A 13,300-nucleotide genomic window follows, 5' to 3' on the forward strand; every position below is an offset into this window, starting at 1 on the left:
GGACGTTGCCGTCCTACTAGCTTGAGACGAAATATCTGGTACACCCCAATATACTCTTACCAGCTTGCACATACCTTCTGTACCCAGCTGAGCCAGACCATGTGCTGCCTCCTCTGGGACTGGGAGATACACTCTGGGAGCTACTGGTTTACCTTGTCCATCTCTCCAGAGTCCACCAGACTCCTCACCACATCTCTTCACCTTCCAGACAGTTTATTCCTCAGGTAACACAAATCTTCATATATTAACCAATATGTGTATGTGTGCATGTTTGTGTGTGTGTGTTCACATTTTAAAACTAAAACAATACAACGAAAAAACAAAACAAAACATAGATTTGTTAGCTGTCACATAAAACCCTGCTGTCTATTTGACAGCTATGTTCGCCCTGGTGTGACAGCCATGTATGGTTGTGTGTAAGTGTGGACTTTACTAGCAGTTACTTCAGTTGGTAACTGTGTCACTGTATAAAGTCCCCTATGTAGTGTCCTAATCATGTGCTGGTATTGCTATAAAAAGATTACTCAGTCACCTCAACATCGCCCTCTAGACTAGAAAAATGTTGAAGGCCAATGTATATCAATTGATTTTCCCTCTGCCAACTCACATGCCCTTCTCAGTACCTCACATTCAGCTACTTGACTAAGTGAGAAAGACAAAGGGGTCTATTTCTATAACACTTTCTTCAAATATAACAGTACCCAGTACATGTCTGTCTAACAGTAAAAAAATATAAAACACGAAAATTCTAAATTTTCTAGGGTTTCACATTATGTCATATCTTGTGGCACAAATCCTACTCCAATGTTCTATACAGAGATGCATATCTGTATGCTTAGCATTTGTCTGTCCTCCTGTCCTCCCCACCCTTTGTGCATTTATATAAAGGCACATTTTTGTACAGGAGGCATGAACCAAAACAAAAACAAAAAAAACCGAAACAGATATGCAATCTATAAAACATGAATCGTATTTCCACAACAGAACCTTTCTGCTTTAAATCAGCAGTTTCTATACACATGAAAACAAAACCCCTGACTGTTTCTGTAACTCATGTCAATCTAGTGTGTGTATCTCTGACTTTGTCTTATGTAAAAAAAAAAAAAAAAAATGTCTTAGCCCCATTGATGAGACTGTGTCTGATTTTATCTCTACCAGAGCAGAGAGAGAGAGAGAGAGAAAAAGAAAGAGAGAGAGAGAGAGAGAGAGAGAGAGAAAGAGAGAGAAAGATAGAGGAGTACTAGCATTTGTGTAAAGAATGAAAATAAGAAAGCAATGAATAATACAAAGATTTGAATACAAACATACATGCAGAAAGGGAGATTTTACAACAGAAATGACAGCTGGAATGGACTCTATGGGAAAATGGCTGTATTTATTCCACTAATCCCCTTAGCTATTTGCTAACTATGACCCCTCCCCATACTCGACTAGGGGGTCTTAACCGTGCAATCCAGTGTCATCCGTCATTTGTTCATTAAGAACTCGGTATCACATTAACTACATACCTTTTCAACGGACTTTCCTAACTTATAATAGAGAAATTAAAAAATTAACTGTTGATGACTCATCTGAGATACATAAAACGATACTTTGGAGCAAAGTATGTACATACTTCATTGTTGGATAATGATTCTCAGCCAAACAAATTATCATGAGACACTGCAGCTTAAAACAAAGAGTGTTCCAATTGTCTATTGTTACTTTGTCTTTCAAGAGTGATTTTTCCTATTTCTCTATCCCACCCTTGTAAACACTAAGGGCTAGATTTACTATCAGGCGTGATGCATGGCGGCTTCAAACCGCCATGCATCGCGGCGGTTTTCCGGCGTGTTTGCATTGCAAACAGCCGGATTTACTAATGGGCGCATTTCAGCTTCAATTTGAAGCCGCCGGCGATGTAACGGCGGGATGTAATGCTCAAAGCCGCCGGTGGCTTTGAATAGAACATGGCGCTTTTGCTTTAAATGACGGCGCTTTTGTGTAAAGGCGGTTTTTTTGAAAATTACACCTGTCTCCTGGCCTGTTACTATTGGCTATTTTCAAACTCAGGAGATTTGACATCACAAGCCCTATATTAACCACTGGCCTGACACTTTTTTCTCTGATAGGGTTTAGAGGAGTTTTGTGAGAGGAGTTTGGAGGATAGTGGTTTGCTGAGAGTTGGTGTTTGGTGGATTGGTGGAGCGATATCTGATTGAAGTGTGAGTAGTCCTGTGGTTTTTTCCTGTTTTGTACATTTATTTTCTCATTTATTTTCTGTCTTGTATTTTTTGTATTTGACTTGTCCTCTGTCTGTGTTACTTGTGTGTGACTGTGTGGAGAGTGTGTCTGTAGGTAGTGTAGTTTGTTCTTTGTGTTTGTAAGTCCTTCAGTGTTTTGTGTTTTTCTGTCTTCTGGGTAAAAATGTCCAGAGATAGGAGGGGAGAACAGGCTGAGGAGAGGGAGATGGAGGTTGAGGGATCAGAGGAGGGAGAGGGAGAGGTTGAGGAGACAGGACAGGGCAGGAAGACCAAGACAGGGAGGAATGTGCGCTTCTCACATGATGAGAATTGTGTGTTGGTGCACAACATCATTCCCTGCTACGAGGTCATCCTAGGGAACCTGGCAGCCCGGACTCCTCTAAGGCGGCGTCACCAACTGTGGGGGAGAGTCTGTGATGCCGTGAACGCGGTGGGCCCACTGAAGCGGACAGTGGCACACTGCCGCAAGCGCTTCTCTGATATTAAGAGGAGGCTTAAAGAGAAGATGGCCCAGGAAAGGAGGTCGACAAGGCGCACGGGTGGTGGCCCCCCACTTCGTATGGAGTACACCACGTACGAGGAGGAGCTGCGCCAGATAATGCCGGCTGAAATTGTAGAGGGCATAAATGTGCAGGACACCGATTCGCCCTCTTTTGGCCAAGTAGTTGGTGAGTTATTTGGTTTTTTTACCCTAACAGTATTTTAAATGTTTTTTTCTTTTTAAAACTGCTTTTTTCTTTTTAAAACTCATTTTTTCTTTTTAAAACTGCTTTTTTCTTTTTAAAACTCCTTTTTTCTTTTTAAAACTCCTTTTTTCTTTTTAAAACTGCTTTTTTCTTTTTAAAACTGCTTTTTTCTTTTTAAAACTCCTTTTTTCTTTTTAAAACTGCTTTTTTCTTTTTAAAACTGCTTTTTTCTTTTTAAAACTGCTTTTCTCTTTTTAAAACCTCTTATCTCTGTGCAAACGTTTTTTCTTATTTGTTTTTTTTTTTTTGATTGTTTTTCAAAGTGTATTTTTGACTCTAATAGTTTGTAAAGGTTTTTTTTTTCTCATAGCAAAAAAAAAAAATTGCAAACACATTTGTGCAATAAACAGTATATTTGGAAATTGTTTTTTATGGAAATACATTGTATGCTTTTTCTAATACATCCAGATTCGCCAGGACCGCAGTTCAGTCCCAGTGCCAGACCTACACCTCCACCTTCAGCGAGAGATTCGGGCACAGACGAGCAAGCAGGTGCGTGATTTCTGTTTAGGATAGAAATAATGGAGTTAATTGATTTTCTGTGCAAATGTTGCTGTCAATTTTTTTTAATTTTTTTTTTAATTGTTTGCAATGAGAAGTTTGGGCTACATTTTACTAAACTGATATGTTGCCTATAGTAACCCATCAGAATATACCTTTACTTTATTTATTGCATTCAACAAAATGACAGCTAAAATCTGATTGGTTGCTATAGGCAACATCTCCACTTTTTATAGCATGTAGTTTAGTCAAAATAACCCAGCATGTACTACACAGTCCAAATGATAATGGGTATTAAAAGGATAATAAGTGCATCCGTAAGCAGGTAGCATAGGACTAGAAATCAGGAATGCAAACATTGTGAAAGAATCTGTAGTTGCTAAAGAATATTCTTTCCTATCCAGTGTTCAGAATGCAATATACAAACTTATTATATACTATATACTTACCGTCATTTTTCATACACAGGGCCCTCTTCATACCAGCCACCTCAGGCGGAGTCATTGGAAATGTCCCCTGAGCCAGAGGATCAAACGACCATCACCCTGGTAACAGTGGATGCCCCTGTGTCTGGCCTCCAGGAAGTTTCACCTGGCCCTGCTGAACCATCACACCACCAACCTGCACCTGAAACTATGGACCCAGCCAGAGAAATGGCGCTGTCTATTGGCGCATTCCAGCAGCAACAGACATTGTTCATGGACAGGCAAACTGGGCACATGTCACAAATTGCGGCCCAGTTGAGGCGAATACACCGCTCCACGAGCCAAATCCCTGCTGCAATAAACCGGCTGGCAAGCGCTTTGGAGCAGACAAATGTGCAGCTGGCCCAAATGTCTGGGTCTGTGGACGCCATGCATTCCTCCATTCGCGAGGGGAATGCCAATGTTATCCGGCTGGCAGGCCAACTCCAGCAGGAACTGATTGCCCGCTTGCCGGCCCCTTTTTCATCGGCCTCCACCAGTGCCGCTAGTACTCCTACCACATCTCTACAGAGTACTCCTCCAAGGAGAGGTGCTCGCACCAGGGGTGGGCGAGGGAGGGGAGAGAGTGCCACCAAGCATAGTGATATGCCTGCAAAAAGGCAACGCTAGCACAATGTTTCTTATTGATTAATGTTTTGTCAAGTTTCTATAACCATTATACGTTATTATTTATTGTGTTCTGCAATAAATGCAGTTAAATTTCTATTGTGTCAGTCTTTCTTTTCTGCACATTAAACAAGAGTATACTGATTTTTTAACAACTATGCACTAATTTCACTTAAACATTGACCTCTGACTGTCACATTCCAGGGATGTTCATATTTACCACATGAGGAGTACACACTATCCTGTTTTTAAAGGTTCCAATTTACAAAACATTTAAAATAAAATACTAAAATTGCACTCACATAAAACACATTTTGTAGCAAAAAATGTTTTTCATACTATGTACTTACACGTAAAGTAGTTTGTAATTAGACGGTCTCTAATCTCCCTTCCGCCCTCTGTGCTCTGCACATCACCAGATGTGACACGTACCCCTTCTTCTTCACTGTCTACTGCAATAATCGGTGGGGTAAGTTGATGTAAAGCCAGGTTATGCAGCAGACAGCAAGCCAGGACAATCTCAGATACCTTTTCAGGTGCATACATAAGCACCCCACCAGATTTATCAAGGCACCTGAACCTGGTTTTCAAGAGTCCAAACGTACGTTCTATGATACCTCTAGTGGTTATGTGTGCCTCATTGTATTGGTGCTGTGCAGGAGTCTGAGGATGCAGCAGAGGAGTCATGAGCCAGGAGCGACACCCATATCCTGAATCTCCTGCAATAAAAGTAAAATGTTAGCTCCCATTTACTTTGAGCATGTTGTACAGCAGTTAGCATATGTGAGTCCATTTGAGCAAGGATAAGGGATATATAAAACATGCAAAGTACATACCCAAAAGCCATCCCTCCGGCATTTCACCACTTTCAAATTTGGCATAAAGGGTAGACTGTCTCAGGATAAAGGCATCATGACATGACCCAGGATAGCCTGCAACAACACTCAATATACGCTGGTTAGCATCGCAGACAACCTGCACATTCAGGGAGTGGTAATGATGGCGATTAACAAAAACCTCTGCCCTGTGGTGAGGTGGTCTCAGGGCAATATGAGTGCAATCTATTGCACCCATTACATTAGGGATACCTGCGACCCTATAGAAAGCTCCCTTGAGCTCATGCCACTGTGACTCCTGGCTGGGGAAGCTGATATAGCTAGGGCACACTCTTTTAAGGGCACCTAAAACCTGTCCAAAATGCCTTGAAAATGTCGGCTGCGTTATGCCAATCACTCTGGAGGACACAGATTGAAAGGAACCTGTTGCCAAAAAGTGAACTGCACACAGTAGTTTGTGTAGTCCTGACACTGCATTAGAGCGGCTGGTTGTAGGCTCCAAATCATCCTTCACTTGCTCATACAGTGCCATGAGGTTAGTACGATTGAGGCGAAACATTTGTACTACCTCCACATCAGCCAAAGACTCCAGATTCAAACGCACTGAAAATGCACGTGGAGTGCGGGGTCTTTGCAGGCTCCGCGGAACAGATGCCAACTGCTGTTCATCCTCCTCCTCCTGGCGCCTTTCTGCCTCCATCAGGTAAAAAGCTGCAAACATACACTGGCAAGAATGCACCACATTACCTGCAAAAGCCATTCTCCAACAAACCCACACCTGCCAAATAATGAGGGGCCCTTTTTGTAAGCAGCATGATTAACTGCTGGGCAATAGACGGTGATTGTCTGTGATTGCTTCAGGCAGAAAAAACATTTTTCACATGTGGATTGCATTAGCATTAAAATAAGGGTTAACTATGTAATGCAACAATTCCCATCCTAGTTTCTTTGAGGCAACAGTATTCTAGTGGTTTTTTGGAAAGTACAAAACAACTAGAAAAGGAAAGGTGAAATGAGATTTTACTATGCAATCATACTGGGTGAAAAAATAATGGAAAAAAAAAAAAACAGTAGCCTGAAATTTCATGACACTTTGCCCATTTTCTATACACAGTCCTAATGGAGCAATCATTGGACATGAAATAGGCCTTTCTCTTATGGTCTGATTGGCAAAATACCTGAAACAGCACACTGTTTGAACCATCACGCCGCTCACAAGCAGCGCTTTCATTTTGGTCTTTTGAATGGCGGTTTTCCGGCGGCTTTATAAACCCCCTAATAGTAAATCCGGCTGTTTGTATGTTGAACATTGTTGAAACCGTCATGGCGATGTATACAGAGGCGGGTTTGGAAACATCATTTTTGCCCGTTTGGACGGCGGGTTTAGCCTTAGTAAATCCGGCGATGGCTAAACCGCCGCCAAATCCGCCGAAAGTCGGCGGATTTACAAACACGCCTGATAGTAAATCTAGCCCTAAGTCTATATTTCTTTTGTGTACCCTTTATCTGTAAGAGGGAAACAAGATAATTATCTCAAAACAGCAAACAAAACAAACATTTCCATTCTTTTCCCTCCGCCAGCGATTAGGAAAACAAGCATTTTACAACATAAAACAAAACAAGCAAAATCAACAAAGATTACCTTTTAAATCATTTTTTTTTCTAAACTTGCACATTAATACTTACCACAGTTTTAACCTTTACCTTGTCTGGTTGTAGGACTACAGGTCAGACCTGTACTCTAGAGTTGGCTATAGTTCTCCCCCAAAGTATTAGTTGTTACAGGGTGTGCAATCAATTGTTGGGGAACATCTGAGAGAAGTGTACGCCTCCTTTGTGGATGTCTATGTGATTTCCAACCCAGGTATCCATTCTTCTCTCTACACAGTTCCTACTCATGTGTCCCTTCTTACGGCAGTAAAAACACGTCCCTGTCATGTCTGCACAATGTTTTGCTAGGTGTCCTATTTTATTGCATTGAAAACACTTCCTCAATTCATGTTGTTTCTTTTCTTTAACCCAGGTGTTATTACACAGTGGTCGTGTGTGCAGTCCCTCTAATGCTGGGATACTTACCATCATTACCCTATCACTTAGTGTCTCTTTCTGTTTATTCATGCTTCTATCATGTCCTATAGCTGACTCCCTGAGAGCACTTACAGTGATTCCTCTCCAGTATGGTAATGAAGTCTGCACCCTTCTTTTTAGTGTTCCCTGAGGCCATCCATTAGAACTGAAATAGCAACCTCCCTGTAGTATACATTATCTTTTATGTCTGATACCCCAGTATATTTGGCCATCTCTATCAGAGCCCTGCAAAAATAGTCTGTTGCATTTTCACTATCCTCTTGCCTGATAGTAAAAATTTTACTCCAGTCCACTATCACTGGAAAATATATGGCCAACTGTGTGATTATGTGTCTAATATTGTCCTGATTATCATCCTCGGTTAAGAATTCATCCTCCTCCAACATACAATACTTAATGAACTTTTGTATATCAGTATTGAGAGGAAGACAGGTCTTCAATAATACTCGCCAATCGTTATTAATTGGCTCGTACACATTACCATAACATCTAATAAACTGCTGACATTTGGTCAAATCTTTCCTAGGATAAGGGAAATCAGACAAAATTGAAAATGTTTCAGACCTAGTGCATGGATCATGCTTTGCTACATGTTTTAAGGGAACATCACCATCTCTGTCCGCTTTCCCATTGGGAACTGTTGTTGTGCAGACAGGATGTAAGTCTACCAAATCACTATAACTAGTTGCTGAAATTGCTGCTGCAGTACAATGGATGTCTTCCCCTGTGTTAACCTTTACATTATTCTCACCACTTTCAGCCGCTGCCCCTGCTGGTGGGATCGTTCCTTTTCTTTGTCCTGAAGCATTACTTTTAACATTACTTAAAACAACATACAAGTTACTAGTTACAGTTTTTACATTTTTGGGATTGGCAGTACTTTCCGCCCCGACCGAATTTGTCGGGGGCGTGTTTGCGCTCAGTTCGCCACGCTTAGCAATGCACACTTCAGGAATGCTTGTTTCCGGTACGCTTACTTCCGCTGAACACGTGTTTTTCGCCACACTCACTTCCGCTGTGCATTCGCTGCTCTGCCACGTGTTACCTTCCATTTGCCCTGATTTTAAACAATCATTATGTGCATTTCTCACTTTCGTTGACTTAATCAACCGTACTTTATCTTTTACGTTATTTAGTACCTCTGTATTAAAACTCCCTATTGTTGGGAAAGGCCTATCACAATCTTTGGTCATTTCGACCCACGTGTCACAATACACAGTTGCGTATGCACCATATTTTTTTACACATGAGAAATCTCGTTGAATCAATAAGGCCTTCTTTAGGCAGTACATTGGCCATCTCTAGCGTATGCTTAGCACCCACGTTGAACAATACCTTCAGCACGGAACACAGACACACTGCAATGCTCTGTTCTTTCCGGCCAACAATACTCTTTTATGTGGAACACAGATACACCGCAATGCTCTGTTCCTTCCACCAAATAATACCCCTGTTGTTTGTGGAACACAGATATACCTCAATACTCTGTTCCTTCCAGCAAACAATTTCAACCCTGTTGCTACAATCACCTCTAGAGATCTCTAATGCCCGGTGGACGTATTTCCAAATAGGCGCGACCACTCGCTTACTCTTGTTCCGAACAAGAATCCCTAACACAGAAATATCACTGTGGGCACCAAGGGCTATCAGCTCCTCGATACCCTGGCTCAACCACAAAAATCTGCTGAGTTTATTATAACTGGTAACACCAAGTTGATACAATCAACCATCCTTTCCAACATAATTCCTCTTAGCTGCACTTCCAATTTTACACTCACGGTTGTTTTTACCATGCGGTTAGATCGCACCGCCTACTGATACTTATTAGCAGTAAACTTTGCGATCTATTGGTGGCGCTTTGCGAAAACCCTGTTTTCGCATTCGGTATACCTGCCCCGTATACTGGCCTTCAGTTGGGCAACCCGCCTTGTCAGACAGCAACTGAGCACAATCCACAATAAAACAGTGTATCTATGTTACAAAATCACACACTATACACCTTTTCTGCGCAGAAAATTAAAAGTTCCCAACAATAGTAAGAGGCTCTCAGAGGCTTTCACAAGTAATTATACTATGCATATATAATAACTATCAAAACGATTGTTCAACCCCGTGGCAATATTAGCGGAAGTTCACATACGCAAGGCAGGAAGTACACATACCCTATGCAATGCAATACACTTTAAAACGTAAAACGACAATAAAAAGAAACATTTTTCTTTCTTGTCCCTAGATTCTAGTTAGCGTTCCTTCAGTTTATGCAACTGCGGACATTCGGCTTCTCAACACAAAATGAACAACAGGTTTTGAACACATTGCGTTCTTTCCCGTATGAGACGCGTCCGTTAATATCCACCCTTTGTTGAGCAACCGAAATCCGCAAGCGTTGCGTACTTTCAGATGACGTAACCTCCTAAACTCACGAGCCCCCAAATTATTAAAGTAATTCTATCGTTTTCAAATAGCATTGCCCAAGCGATTGTATTGTGTTTCTAACGCACAACGTGATTTATTTTAGCAGATGTAAAAAGTTCAATACATGATTGTAATATAATACAGTACAGTACAGCACAGCCAATACCAAAAGATACATACATACCGTGCTCTTATTGCATGCATTCACTGCGCATCCATGGAACCCAATGGACAGTATATCTGCTTAGAATACTGTGTCAGAGTTGACTGCAGACTGGGTGCCCGACTATGATCATATATACACATTCAGTGTTACAGAGAACAATAGAGATGAAGTAGATTGTTTCTATAGGTCCAGACAAAGGGTGGCTCCAGGGTAAACAGGTCATAGGCTGATTCAATCTAAGGAATCCAAAGGTGGGGGTCGTCTCTCCAGGGGGTCTGCTCCTTTCATAGCCAGCATCATACAAAGGTTTATTCCCTAATATCAATAACTAAAGTATGCAATGTGCGATCTCTTCGCCGACTGCACCGGACAGCTGCTGATGAATAGGGGATCAATATGATATCAGACATGACACCTTTCCTATAACCTAAACCTTTAATAATACTAAAATGTGCATATAATCATATTATATAATCTAATAATAAACCAAATACTATCTGCTCATAAATTACAGTGTAACGGAACCAATATGAATATGAATTATATAGATAACTAAATGTTGTACTGCTAGTGTGTGTATTTTACCGTGCGATCACACCACGTGCTGTGTTAGGTGGCGTACGGATCTGTGTTACGTGGCGTACGCATCGCAATCGCACGGCAAAACAGTATTAACCAATATACTTTCGTTCGTCCAATTATACGACTTCGACACCCCTGATATTAAAGGTGTTGCAGTTGGGTCTGACGAGTATAAACTCAGTTTATTTGCAGATGTTATATTAGTTACACTGACCTCACTTCATATTTCCATCCAAATCTTATTCAATGTCCTCGCTGACTACAGCTCTCTCTCGGGGTATAAAGTTAACTTTTCCAAGAATAAGGCCCTTGCACTTCATCTTCCACCTCCTACCCTGGATTTACTTAGGACTAACTTTACATTTTTTTGGCAGCACTCCAAATAAAAATACTTGAGAGTTTATATTACTTCCAAATACTTTGTACTCCACAAACTTCCTACATATTATTAACACAATCAAGCTGGATCTGCTCAGATGGAAAAAAAATATTATTTCCTGGCTGGGTAGGATTGTCTCCCTTAAAATGAACATATTACCCCACTTACTCTATCTATTTAAAACACTTCCAGTGAAGATACCCAAATCTACCTTGCTACAGTTGCAACACTGGTTCTCCCAATTTGTCTGGTGTCACAAACGCCCACGTACCAGGTTTGCGACTTTGCGTAGAGCTACACATAATGGAGGTAGGGGATTTCCAGATATTAACCTTTATTATAATGCTATCCACCTGGGCCAGGACGGGGCATGGTTCTCAGGGGAAGTTGGTCCACGGTGGATAGATCTGAAATGCTTCACTTGCAAGGTGTCTTTCTTGGGTTCGACATTGGGGATGCCAGATAGCAATAGACCTAGAACTATGAAAGCTCATCCTGTCACTTCCTTTACTTCTCACATTTGAGACTATTGTAGATTGCATTTTAAAACCACGACAATACCCTCTCCCATAGTGCCTCTCTGGGATACCACTGCTTTTTCACTAGGGCAATGTCACTATCGTTTTCAATCCTGGCACATGTGAGGCATAAAGTTGATTAGAGATGTACTTGAGTCTGGTCATTGTATTCCACTGGTGTCCCTAAAAGAAAAGTTTGATTTCCCATCGATCAGCCCTTTCACATACCTCCAGGTTAAACATTATGTCGAATCCCTATCAAAACCTGTGTTACGAGAGGGCTGACCCCACTAGAATCTATTTGTGTCAGAGATCCTCTTCAGAGAGGTATTATTTGCAACTTATATAACCTCCTTGTCCTTTCTAAACAGACCAACTGCCCATCCCACAAACTTAAGTGGGAAGCCAACTTGGGAAGGCCACCAGATGAGGACACCTGGTCAACAATCAGAGAGTGGTTCTTGAGGTCGTCTACCTCCTCTCTAGTGAAAGAAAATAATTGTAAAATCTATTTCAAGTTGTACCTTGTCCTGACTAGGTTGAAAACAATATATGGGACCACATCTGATCTATGTTGGTCAGGATGAGGCGAACAGGGATCGTTCCTTCACATCTGCCCAAAGATTGGTCCTTCCTTTTGGGCCCTCCACTAGAGGCTCTTGATAGCTATGCAGAGAAGCTGTCCATACAAATCCTTAATGCTGCCAGATGCCTAGTGGCTAAGATTGGAAAAAATCAGACCCTCCCCCCCCCTCCATCTAGACAGCACTTCATAAATAAAATTTGGTTCCTAGCACCAATGGAAACAATTTTGGCATACCTAAACAATAAATTCCACAAATTCTCTTAAATCTGGTGCAATTGGTTTATATATAATAGGCCCTCCAATTCACACGACACCAGCTCTTACCCTCAGGATACTTCATCCCTCTTTTTGTAATCTAGCAAATTTGATGCTAAATGCTGATTCTGTTTTACTCAAATAGAGAAAGGCTGGCCGCCGGGAGACCCATGTCTTGTCTCAGTCAAGCCCCCCATGTCCCTCTCCCTCCATTCCTTATTACATTACAGAAAATAGACCTCACACTCAGATATGTCATTCAATGGTTTGGTATTTAATATTTTGATACAGTTCAGGCCACCCAATTGAATGTGTACTTTATTTCCCTTTTTTACTTTTTTTTTGTACGTTCTTCTGTGTAATGGCTGGAACCACCAAGCAGCCCCCTCCAGTTGTCAAAGATGTCACCTATTTTGGCCTACTTTTGCTTTCTACATGTACACTGTGTGTTGGTACTTTATAAAGTTATATATATATATATATATATATATATATATATATATATATATATATATATATACTGTATATATATGCTGTACCCAACAATTTATAAAAATTACTGCAACCCTCTTAATTTCTTAAACATAATTAAATGCACCTTTAATACAACTGAAACACAACAAGGGGAAAACAGGACAGAAACTACACATGTCTATAGAAATATACCTGTTTTATCATTGCATACTTAAATCATTTAAATTTCTGTGTGTAGGCATGTCCTTTTTCCAATGATTAACCCTGATATTGTTATTATCTAAATTTGTCACCAGGCTGCTTTAATATTGGTGGCTAACAATGCTTCTGCCTTACCTCTTGGATTGTAGGCTGATTTGGACATGTTTACCTTCTGTTTCATATAATTGCACACAATTGGTTTGTATCCTGATCCTTTCA

General features: G+C 40.9%; 1 protein-coding gene across 1 annotated transcript; it reads left to right on the forward strand.

Annotated features, from left to right (window-relative positions):
* The first annotated feature begins 2,689 nt into the window (after positions 1-2,689).
* Positions 2,690-12,030, forward strand: LOC142150778 (uncharacterized). The gene is made up of 4 exons (XM_075205969.1): positions 2,690-2,911; positions 3,398-3,481; positions 3,959-4,574; positions 11,937-12,030. Exons 1-4 carry the CDS (start codon positions 2,749-2,751, stop codon positions 12,028-12,030), a joined length of 957 nt encoding a protein of 318 aa, XP_075062070.1. The 5' UTR covers positions 2,690-2,748.
* Positions 12,031-13,300: the final 1,270 nt, after the last annotated feature.

This window comes from Mixophyes fleayi, chromosome 4 (genome assembly GCF_038048845.1).
Source record: "Mixophyes fleayi isolate aMixFle1 chromosome 4, aMixFle1.hap1, whole genome shotgun sequence".
NCBI classification, from domain to species: Eukaryota; Metazoa; Chordata; class Amphibia; order Anura; family Limnodynastidae; genus Mixophyes; species Mixophyes fleayi.